Here is an 11,368-nt window from a genome sequence, read left to right as displayed (position 1 = left end):
GCTTGGACACAGGAGCTGGTCCAGGCAGGGGCTTTCTTGGGTTTTTATTCTGGCTTTTTCCAAAATGCACAGTTTTATCTCCTTGACTGTTGATTTAAATTAGGCACAATGTTATTCTGCACTCTCTGGGGAGAGACAGAGGCAAATCAGACCCGAGGCGCTCCTTGGGCCCCTGATTCAGGTGAGAAGCAGCAGCCCTGGCCTGGCTGGGTGCTCAGGGTGCCCCCTGGCACAGTGTCCTCGTGTCTGTACATTCACCACGCTGCCACCCTGCCCTGCTGTCACCTGGGCAGAGCCTGGAGATGAGATGCTGGTGGGCAGAAATCACTGATGGGAGCTGAGGGGGTCCTGTTGGATGTACACCATGCAAGACAAGGTTCCACTCCTTGAGTTTCTCTCTCTCCATCTCTTTTTTTTTTTTTTTTTTGGCTTGGGGCTCCACAATCCATCCTATTCATTCCTATTTACACCGATGGTTTGATGTGAGACTGGTGCCCCCTTCTCCCTTCCACCCATGGCTCGTAGGCTCCCACTGCTGCAGGGTCTGGGGGTGGCAGAACCTTCTCGACCCATCTGGGGACCTCTGAAAGTTCTTGGGTTGGTTTTTGTGGGATTTCTGAAGGCTTCAGCAGTTAAACACCGGGTGAGTCAGCTCGAGGTGAAGGCAAAGCTATTGCACGGAGCTTGCAGAGGCCCTGGCTGGCTCCTGCTGCCAGGGGGAAGCATGGCCTTGTCTTTGGTGAGAGTTGTACCCAGCGCTACCTCCTGCTGCCCCGTGGCCACCCTGTGTCCACAGTGCCCTCCAGGCCGGGCGGTGGCCACGGGCGAGAACCGAGCGAGAGCTCCTCGGTTCCTGCACCTCCACTTCCAACACAGCGCGAGGCTGGCTCTGAAAAGCGCCCTGGGGGCCGGTCCAGAGGTCACCCAGAGAGGTGAGACACCCTCCCGCCTCATTCCAGCCCCACCAGGTGCCCGGGCACCGCGCGGTGCCCAGCTCCAGAGCTCCAGCCCCCTCCCCGGCACGGATGGCATCGCTCCCTCTTCCCCCTCCGTTCCTAAATAAAAGCGGGCGCTGTTTGTGGCTTTAGCAGTGGAGGATCTTCATGAAAGCCTTGCGAAACTCGATGTTGAAGGTGGTGTAGATAATGGGGTTGACAGCGCTGTTGACGTAGCCGAGCCACGTGAAGGCGCTGTACATGGCCGGCGGGATGTTGCAGTCGCAGTGCATGTTCAGGATGTGAGTGATGAAGAAGGGGAGCCAGCAGATGATGAAAACACCTGGGGGGGAAAAGGAGAGAGGAGGAGTTTGATGGCTGAAAGCTGGGCGGGTTCTCGGGCTGGGAGAACAGCGAGGTTGTCTTTGGTGGATGGGGACTTTATTTCACAGAGGAATGGGATTTGTGTTTGTGTGCTCAGCGTCCTGCTCTGCGTTCTGCCCTGGCACTAAGGAACTCCTCTGCTCATGGAATGAGCTCAGACACAGCAGAAACTCTGCCCTTCAAGGTGCCAGCTCTGCTGAGCTCTGCTGCCTTTTATTTCAGAAAGCCCAGGAGCTCTTCCCTGATTTTGGGAGCTCAGATGGACCTGAGAGGGGCAGCTTTGGGCACCCTTGGTGCAGCACTGTGCCAGCTTAGTGCACTGTGCACCCATGGGCAGCCCTTTGCCTGTCACACACATCTTTTATGAAAAATCCTTTCCTTAGGGTTTTTTTCTCCTGAGCAGCTGAGAGGCCTCAGGAACAAAAAGCAAACAATGGTTATCTGCTGCTGTGGAATGCAACAGGTGCATCTGGGATTGGTCTCATGGGGTTGTTTCTAATTAATGACCAATCACAGTCCGGCTGTCCAGACTGTCTCGGTCAGTCAGAAGCCTTTGTTACCATTCCATTCCTTTTCTATTCTTAGCTAGCCTTCTGATGAAATTCTTTCTTCTATTCTTTTAGTATAGTTTTAATATAATATATATATAATAAAATAATAATAATAAATCAATAAAATAATAAATAATAAATAAAATAAGAAAATAATAAATCAAGCCTTCTGAAACATGGAGTCATTATTCTCATCTCTTCCCTCATCCTGGGACCCCTGTGAACACCAGCACACTTTGCCTGCCATCCTCTGCTGTGTGAAGGGAAATGAGTTCTGGGGGGTTGGAAAATCAGCCTGCACGGGCCAGGGGTTTCTGCAGGGAGCCCAGGGCAGGCAGGGCACGCTCTCACCGAGCACGATGGCCAGCATCTGCGTGGCTTTCTTCTCCTTCTGCTGGGACATTTTCCTCCTGATGACGGCCTTGAGCAAGTTCCTCGTCTTGCCGTTGGGCAGGGAGTGGATCTCGAAGACCTTGGCTGTGTGGTGGGATTCTTTGGCATGGCCATTCTTCTCCACCTTCCCAGGGCTGCTCAGGGGTGCCTGCAGGGTAGAGTTGTTGCCCCGATTAGAAGCAACTGGCACAATCAACTGGTGGTTACTTGGTGCTGTGGGTTTGAGGGCCGTTTTCTCAGGGGGACTGGTACTGGACACCATCTCCATTTCCATCTCTTCTATGTGACTCTCTGCCTCCTGGACAAGAATCAAATGTCCACAACATAATGACAGGTAAATACACAGAGAGGAGCAACGAGCATTCCTTACAGAGTGAAGCTGGATGATGCTGGAGAACAGTCAGTCCCTCTTCTCCCTCCCTGCCTGGAGAAAGGGCTGTGCTGTGTTGGGGTGTTCTGGGCAGATGGGATGGACAGAGCTGCACTGGAGGATTCTCCTTTTTGGCACAAAGAGGCTCAGAAATGGGGGAGACGCTGTCTCCACTCTCTACAGATTTTGTTCAGGTTTTCAGAGTGAAAATAAATAAAAATGGAATCGGCAACCAAAACCCAACAAAGCCAATGCAGTAGAAGATTTAAATAACAGAGAGAAGAAGGAAATCAAAAGCATAAAAATGTTCAAATGCCGTGGCTTTTAGAGCTGATCTTTTGGTGAGCTTAATCTGGCTTTGTGAGCTCTGTGAGCTTAAACCCCCTGCTTCACTCCAAGGAATGGGAAGACTATTTAAATTTTGAGATTGAATGGTAACCTTTGCTCTTAGGTTTATTTTTCTCCCACCCTACATAAATGAACCTCGTGTCCTGAGGGAGAAGGGGAAGGCTGAAGGCTCTGGAAAGCTCCCACTTCTCTTTAACACTCACCACTTTGCGCTTATTAACTTGGAAGCTCCCATTGGACTTCACAATAACTGTGCAGAGCTTGACGTCTTCTGGATGAGTGCATTTGTCCTAAGGGGCAAGCACCAGCTCAGAGGTTACACAGGCAGAGAGGGGTTGGGAAGGGAAGCTGGTAAGGGAGGCACGTGGGAACACAAAGGGATGAGTCAGGAGTTCAGCAGCGCGGCTCGGAGCCGAGCAGGATGGAGAGGTGGATGGAGAATGCTGTGGAGGAGCAGGGATGGAGGCTGCCACCAGAACAAGGAGGCCACGGAGCTCTGCTGTGTCTGTGTGTCCCTGTCTGGCCGCCTCCTCTGCAGGCAGCAGGGTGTGGAGCTGGAGCATCCCCCGGGCTGTGCTGTGTGTGCTGCCAGAGCCCTGCTTTGACAAGTGGGTTCACAGCCAGCCCGCCCAGCTGGGCTCCCTCACACACAGCTCCTGCAGGGACAGGCTGGTGCTGCAGAGCTGTGCTTCCCAGAGAGGAGCTGTGCACCCCAGGCGCTGCCACCGAGCTCTGGGGACACCTGACAGCCCCTAAAGGGGGATTCAGGAGAGCTGGAGAGGGACTTGGAGTGGTGGGGCAGGAGGGAATGGCCTTGAGCTAAAGGAGGGTGTTTAGATTGGGTATCAGGGAGAAATTCCTCCCTGTGAGGGTGGACAGGCCCTGGCACAGGGTGCCCAGAGCAGCTGTGGCTGCCCCTGGATCCTGGCCAGTGTCCAAGGCCAGGTTGGATGGGCTTGGAGCCACCCGGAATGGTGGAAGGTGTCCCTGCCCATGGGCTTTAGTGTCCCTCCTGACCCAAACCACTCCTCGCGTCTGTGATCCTGCAGGACTGACTCACACAACGGTGCAGCCTCTGTTCTTGGCTACCCCAGCCCAGCCCAAGGCAATGCTGGGGGTCACTGCAGCATCTCCTGGTGCAGATCTGCTGCTGGATCATCCCCAAAATCCAGGGAAGCCCGAGGAGCCGCAGCCAGTGAGCCGAGACCCCAGAGAGTGCAGCTGGGACCCCAAACAGGCCCCAGCACCCAGCTGTGGGAGCTCTGCCCCAGGCAGGGCGGCGTGGGGCAGGGGCAGCAGGGCAGGGGGAGGCTGTGGAGGCTGGCTACCTTCAGGGGGGCCTGCGTGTCCGAGTCCAGCACGTGGCTGCTGCGCTTGGTGCTGACGCGCTTCCTGCGCCGCCGCAGCACGATGTAGATCTGCACGTACACCAGCAGCGTCACCATGAAGGGCACGTAGAAGGACACGATGGAGGAGTACACCACGAAGGCAGGGTTGCCAATGATGCACTCCTTCTCATCTGCAAGAGAAAACCTCTCAGTGTTGGTGTCCCCAGCTGCCCTCGGGCTGGAGGGAGTCACATCCCCCCGAAAGTCCTGGCTGCTCCTTGCCTTGCAGCTCAGCACTGCAGGCCCCATGCTGGATCCAGCCCAACATTCCCAGGAAACTGCTGCCTGGACTGCCAGACCTTTTCTCTGCTGCCTCAGGGAAGGTTCTGTCCCATGGCTTTCCTTTTTGTGTGTTTTAATAGAAGGAGGATTTTGAATTTCTAGTGGACAAATGTTAAGGTAAACACAGACTGGTGTTGTGTGAACTTCTGCATCACCTCAGTTCTGGTGAGACTGAAACCCTGCTCTGGAACAGCTGGAGATGAAACAGACCCAGAATGAGCATGCAAATAGTGAGGGGTGGCAGAGGGAGAGAACACTTCAGTACACCTCAGACCTGATCCCACCTTCGTTCCTGCCTGTCTGGGGAACCAGGAGTACAGCAGGAGCCAGCTGCAGGTGGCAGAGGGACAGAACATTTCAAATATACCTCAGACCCGATCCCACCTTTATTCCTGCCCGTCTGGGGGGACAGCAGGAGGCAGCTGCAGGTGCCAGAGCCCTCACCTGTGTTGTTGAGGCCGAAGAGGAGCGGGCAGGAGATGGCAAAGGAGAGCACCCAGACCACGGCGATCATGACGGTGACCCTGCGCTTGGAGCTGTAGCGGGTGTTGTAGAGCATGGGCATGGCCACGGCCGTGTACCTGCAGGGGACACATCCCCCAGGCTGCTGTCACCCTGCCAGGGCTGCCACTGCCCACCAAGCACAGGGCATGTGTGCCAGGGGGCTGCAGCCACGCCAGGAGGGTGAGGCTGGGTCAGCTCCTGGTGTTCTCCTCCCACCATCCCACCAACGCCTGCTGCACCATCCCAGAGTACAAAGAGCAGGGCCAGACCCAGGGAGCACAGAGCAATTCCATCTGCACCCCCAGGAGCAGTTTCTGTGCCTCCTGACAGAGCCCCCTGCTCACAGCTCATCGAGATTCTCTAGGATGCTCTTCAATAACTCCCACAGTTTTCCAGCCTCTGAGTCCCACAGAGGCGGCTGGGACTGGCCAGCCTGGGTTTGGCACAGAGCCCTCACCTGTCGATGCTGATGGCACAGAGGTTGAGGATGCTGGCAGTGCACATCATGACATCCAGGGTGACAAAGATATCGCAGTGGATGCGGCTGAACCGCCACTCCCCAACCACCTGCAGAGAGAGGATGGGTGGTGAGCAATCCCTGGGGCTGGAGAGCAATCCCTGGGGCTGGAGAACAATCCCTGGGGCTGAAGAGCAATCCCTGGGGCTGGAGATCAAACCCTGGGGCTGGAGAGCAATCCCTGGGGTTAGTGAGCAATTCCTGGGGCTGGAGAACAATCCCTGGGGCTGGAGAGCAATCCCTGGGGCTGGAGAGCAATCCCTGGGGCTGGAGATCAAACCCTGGGGCTGGAGAGCAATCCTTGGGGCTGGAGAGCAATCCCTGGGGTTAGTGAGCAATTCCTTGGGGTTATGAGCAATTCCTTGGGGTTAGTGAGCAATCCCTGGGGCTGGAGATCAAACCCTGGGGTTGGAGAGCAATCCCTGGGGTTGGGGAGCAATCCCTGGGGCTGGGCTGCTGGTGGGGCACAAAATGAGAGTTTGGCACGAAGATGGAGAGGCTGGTGGGTGGCTGGGGCTGTGCTGGGTCAGAGGCAGAGCTCTGCCCCTTCCAAGGGGCTGCTGTGCTTCCACCCTGTGGGTTTGGGCAGCCCCAGCACAAACCTGGGCTCACAAGGGAAGATAAAGGAGCTTAAACAGCTCCCTGAAGCATTTCAAGGCAGAATGAGGAGGGAAACACATCCATTTTCACTCCCAAGCACCTCTGATTTTACTCACAGCTTTTTCCCAGACAGTTTTTCCGATTACACCCAGCAAAGGTCAGCAGCAGACAAGCAAGAGCTTCCTTTCATTTCTTAGTTTAAAAAATCGGGGTAGGCATTCCTCACCTTTATCTCTTTTATTTTTGGTGAAGAAAATGAGTTTAATTCAGAGTGAAAAGCCTGTAACACTCCACACGAAGTGCTAAAGACAAAGAACTAATGATAACACTTCTAGGCACCAGTAGCCTTTTTTCTCCTCACTTCTCTTGCTGTTGAAGCTGAACTTTGCCAATTAAGTTTAATAGCAATTATTCGGACTGCTGTGTTTGACATGTGATGAAAAAAAAGTATATTTCCCTCTAACAAAAATAGAGCCCTACTGCATTTGAAAATAGAATGAATAAGATATCTATTCTTCAGTTATTTCTGCTCTGATATACATAACCATAGGCAGCATAAAGAAGGGAGAATGACTGCATTGAAGCCTGAGTGACAGATGAATACTCAGTGATTAAAAAAGCACTTAAGAGACAGTTACATCAGGAACTTTGAGGAGAATTTGCCCAAAGGCAAAGGTTTCCAGCCAGATCCAAACCTCTGTGGAACCGATTTCCTGAGGGCATGGTTTGGGGGAAGCTGGGAACTGCACAGTTCTTTCTCTTGGTGTTTTCATTGTGCTCCAAAATTTGGGGGTGAAAGATCTGTGTGCGCCAAGGCTGGGGTTTTCTCAAGTGTTAATTTTGAGTTTGATTTTTAGGTCAAGCTTGTGACACAAAACCTGGAGGAAACTGTCCCAGCTGGTAGATGAAGGCAAATGTGGTTCCTGACCAATCCTGCTCATGAGCCCAGAAAAGGGAGAGAATTTTGCATCATTTGTGGTTTATTCTTCTGCCTTAAAATTTAAAATGGTCTGAGAGATCCTTCTGGCTGGATCTGAGGGAACAGGAGCTTCTCCCAGCATCAACCTCTGCTTCAAACTGGTGGAATAAGTGGAATAGAAGGAGCAGAACAGAAGGAGATGCAGCCCCAGAGGCAGAGCCTGCCTCCACCAGCCCGTGGCCACTTAATGAGGCTCCGGTTCTCCAGTGCCATGAAAACAATCATTAACTCAGGGATAATTAGCGCTGCGCTCTCCCACAGCCCGTGCCACATCACTGGCTTTGTTTTGCTTGCATCAGGACTCACTGGGCTCACTGATGATGGTTCCTTCCCCTGCTCTCCTCCCTGTGTTATCATCCCTCCCATGGGTGGGCGCCTGGAAACTCAGCATGGTTTGTGCTGTGAAAAGTGATTTTTTTCCCCCCGCACTGTGACAGAAAGCTGTGGTTTCCCATCCTGCTTCAACTTCCACAGTTGCCTTTCTGCAGCCCTTCAGAAACAGGGCCTTGATTGCTTTTTATTTTTATTTTTCTTCTGATTGCTGGATTCAATGATCCTTGTGGGTCCCTTCCACCTCCACAAATTCCCTGTGGTTTCAGTGTGATACCCATGGCGGAGTTTTGAACACAAAATTGGGATTCTTTCCCTCTTGACCCCGAATTTCTGGTGCAATTGGGCTGTGATTTAGTCCTCTGAGCAGCAGTGGGGTTTCAAGCTACCTGCTCTCCCATCCTTCTCCTGGAAAAAAATGGCAATTTTGCGGATGAGAAAGCTACAGTTTCAGGAATGAGAAAAAATGGCAATTTGGGGGATGAGAAAGCTACAATTTCAGGAATGGGAAAAAATGCAATTTTGGGAATGAAGAAATTATAATTTCAGGAACAGAGAAATTGCAAATTTGGGAATGAAAAAGCTACAGTTTCAGGAACAGAAAAAAATGCAGTTTTGGGAATGAAAAAGCTACAATTTCAGGAATGGGAAAAAACCCGTAATTTTGGAAATGAGAAAGACACAATTTCAGGAAGAGTTAAAAAATGCAATTTTGGGAGTGAAGAAGCTACAATTTCAGGAAGAGTTAAAAAATGCAATTTTGGGGATGAAAAAGCTACAATTTTAGGAGTGGAAAAAAACTGCGATTTTGGGGATGAAAAATATACAGTTTCAGGAAAAAAATGCAATTTCGGGTATGAGAAAGCTACAATTTCAGGAATGGAAAAAAATGCAATTTTGGGAACGAAAAAACCTGCACTTCAGGGAACAAAACCTGTGTATTTAGGGCATGAAAATCGCTTGTGGAGGAATTCAGGAGGCCGATTTCCAGGCTGCTACACCCTCCCCAGCCTCCCTCAGGCCAGCTCCGAGCCCTTACCTCCATGTAGACCACCCAGGGCATGCAGAGCGTGGCCACCAGCAGGTCGGCCACAGCCAGGCTGACGATCAGGTAGTTGGTGGTGGTCTGCAGGGCCCTCTCCCTGGACACTGCCATGCACACCAGGACGTTGCCGAAGACGATGATGAAGATGAGGAGGGCCAGCAGCATGGCGTAGTAGTTGTAGTGCGGCCTGTGCGCCGCCTCCGAGGCGTTCAGGGCCCTGCTCCAGTTCCTGTCCCCGTCGTACCACGAGAGGTTGAGGGGATCCATGGGGGCCCCAGTGCCAGCTGCCAGCTCCACCCTGCCACACAGGTGTTGCACAGGCCCTTGGGTCAGCAAGGGAAATGAAAATGGAAAAAATAAATCAGGTTTTTGCTGCCTTGCTCATGGTCTGCCCAAGGAGGTGCTGGAGTCCCCATCCCTGCGTGTGTTTAACAAAGCCTGGATGTGGCACTGGGTGCCAGGGTTTAGCTGAGGTGTTAGGGCTGGGTTGGACTTGGTCTTTAAGGTCTCTTCCAACCCAGTGATTCTCTGAATTCTGTGAATTTGGGGGAATTTTGGGAATTCCCAGGGAATGGGAATGGTGGAGTTACCATCCCTGATGTGTTTAACAAAGCATGGATGTGGCACTGGGTGCCAGGGTTTAGCTGAGGTGTTAGGGATGGGTTGGACTCAATGATCTTTGAGGTCTCTTCCAACCTGGTCATTCTGTGATTCTGTGAATTCTGGGAATTTTGGCAATTCCCAGGGAATGGGAATGGTGGAGTCCCCATCCCTGGGTGTGTTTACAAAGCCTGGATGTGGCACTGGGTGCCAGGGTTTAGCTGAGGTGCTGGGGCTGGGTTGGATTTGATGATCTTTGAGGTCTCTCCCAACCCAGTGATTCTGTGAATTCCCTGAAGCCTGTTGTAATATTTGGCTAGAAATGGGATGGATGCAGAGCTGCTGAGCCGGGCAGGGATTGCAGAAGTTGGTTTTATTTCCTGACCCAGGCAGGGATTGCAGAAGTTGGTTTTATTTCCAGCTCAGCCCAGGTTTCTGTGGCAGTAGCTCTGTGTTCCAGCTGGCTCAGAGTGCCTGGGCTGTTCTGATGTTCTGTCCCTGCCATCCCCTGCTCCCTCTGAGGTGTGCGCAGTCCAGGGCACAAGTGCCTTGACCCAATTTGTTTATTTTCCATGTGCTTCGTGGAGCTCTGGGCTGTATTCCTTTCATTTTTTTCTTCTGTATTTTCCTCTTTTTTTTTTTTTTCCTCCAGCAGTGAAATAAATAAATTTTAAACCCGGAATACTGACAATGATGGAAGTTGACAGCAGCAGCTTTTGCAGGCAGGGCTGGGCTGTGCTGCCTCTGCCATTGCCCCCGAGAGGTGACAGTGAAGGGGGACACGGTGGGGACAGCACTGCTGCCACCCCACAGCCCTCAGCGGCTCCTGGCACTGGGAACTCTGCTTTCCTGGTGAGAGAAATGGGAAATTTGTGTTTCCAGACAAGCTGTGGCTCTGCTGGTGGATAAAACCAGCACTGGGAGAGAAAAGAAACAATGGGAAGGATTCCACTGATTGATGAATGGAAAAAGATATTTGCTTTTACAAATAAACTTTGGGATTGCTGAGAAAATGAAATTAGACACTGAAAGATGAAAGAAACAATGGGGAAGAAAAACCCCTAAATTCCAAAGGACCAAATATTCCATGTTTGATGGAAGAATGAAATATTCTACGTTTAATGGAAGGATGAAATATTCCATGTTTAATGGAAGGATGAAATATTCCATGTTTGAGGGAAGGATCAAATATTCCATTTGATGGAAGGGTCAAATATTCCATGTTTGGTGGAAGGATCAAATATTCCATCTTTGAGGGAAGGGACAAATATTCCATGTTTGAGGGAAAGGTCAAATATTCCATGTTTAATGGAAGGATTAAAATTTCCATTTGATGAAGGGTCAAATATTCCATGTTTGATCAAATATTCCATGTTTCCCAAGCTGCATCTCCACCAAGACCACACTGGAGATCTGGCCCTGCTCTCAGACACCCCAAACCAAGGCCACTTAATTTCCTTAATAAAAAGACAAAGTGACTTCGATTTATTAAACCACGTAAGTGATCAAAATAGCAAAACATTTGCAAATATCAAATTCACCTGGGAACAATGGTTTCTTTATGTTTCACTGAGCTTTTGTGTGCTTTTCTCATTCAGAGAACAATTTGGATAATAATCCTTGGAAATTTGTTGCATATGGGTCCTTAATAGCTGATAATTCAAAAAGTGTCTGTCTGACAGTGCTATCAGCAGCACTTGATAGCTCTACAAATGTCTTCTTAGGAGCTGTCAAAGTGTCAGAAATTAATTAAATGTTAGCTTCTGTGACTCAGAGTGAAGGGGAAAAATCAATGCTAAATACAGCAACAGTTTTTTCTCCTCTCCTGTTGCCCTTTCATAATGCAAAACTATCTCGAGGAGGCAGAACCATGCAGAAAATGCAGGGTGGGACAAAAAAAAGGAGATTTTAAAAAAAGCAGGGGCATGGAGAAGTGTCTTTGAGGTGTGCAAGGGTTGGAGATGGGCAGGAGCAGCCCCTTGGGCCTGGGCTGATTTTGCTGTGAGTTCAGGAAGAAAATTGGCTTTGGAAAGGAAAGGCCACAGATGGAGATGGGCTCAGCAATCCCAGCCCTTGCCGGGCTGCTCCAGCTCCCTGCTGGATTGGAGGAGGCATTTATAGCTCATCTCGTGTCCATTCATC

The 11,368-nt window shown here is 51.1% G+C and overlaps 1 protein-coding gene across 4 annotated transcripts in view; it reads right to left on the bottom strand.

The window, feature by feature from the left end:
* Window positions 1-363: 363 nt before the first annotated feature.
* The window catches only part of DRD2 (dopamine receptor D2), a 28,582-nt gene continuing 17,577 nt past the window's right edge, over window positions 364-11,368 (bottom strand). Inside the window, exons 2-8 of one of the 4 annotated variants that reach the window (XM_074559515.1) lie at window positions 8,621-8,949; window positions 5,613-5,722; window positions 5,096-5,232; window positions 4,310-4,500; window positions 3,185-3,271; window positions 2,222-2,561; window positions 364-1,278 (exon numbers count right to left, since the gene is read on the bottom strand). In XM_074559515.1, the coding sequence (XP_074415616.1) occupies window positions 1,085-1,278; window positions 2,222-2,561; window positions 3,185-3,271; window positions 4,310-4,500; window positions 5,096-5,232; window positions 5,613-5,722; window positions 8,621-8,893 (1,332 nt within the window). In that variant the 5' untranslated portion in view covers window positions 8,894-8,949 and the 3' untranslated portion in view covers window positions 364-1,084. The remainder of the gene's footprint in view (window positions 1,279-2,221; window positions 2,562-3,184; window positions 3,272-4,309; window positions 4,501-5,095; window positions 5,233-5,612; window positions 5,723-8,620; window positions 8,950-11,368) is intronic. The other 3 variants (XM_074559517.1, XM_074559516.1, XM_074559519.1) reach the window with 3 other exon arrangements.

Source organism: Zonotrichia albicollis, chromosome 27 (genome assembly GCF_047830755.1).
Source record: "Zonotrichia albicollis isolate bZonAlb1 chromosome 27, bZonAlb1.hap1, whole genome shotgun sequence".
NCBI lineage: Eukaryota > Metazoa > Chordata > Aves > Passeriformes > Passerellidae > Zonotrichia > Zonotrichia albicollis.
This window is presented reverse-complemented; position numbering and strand designations above follow the sequence as displayed.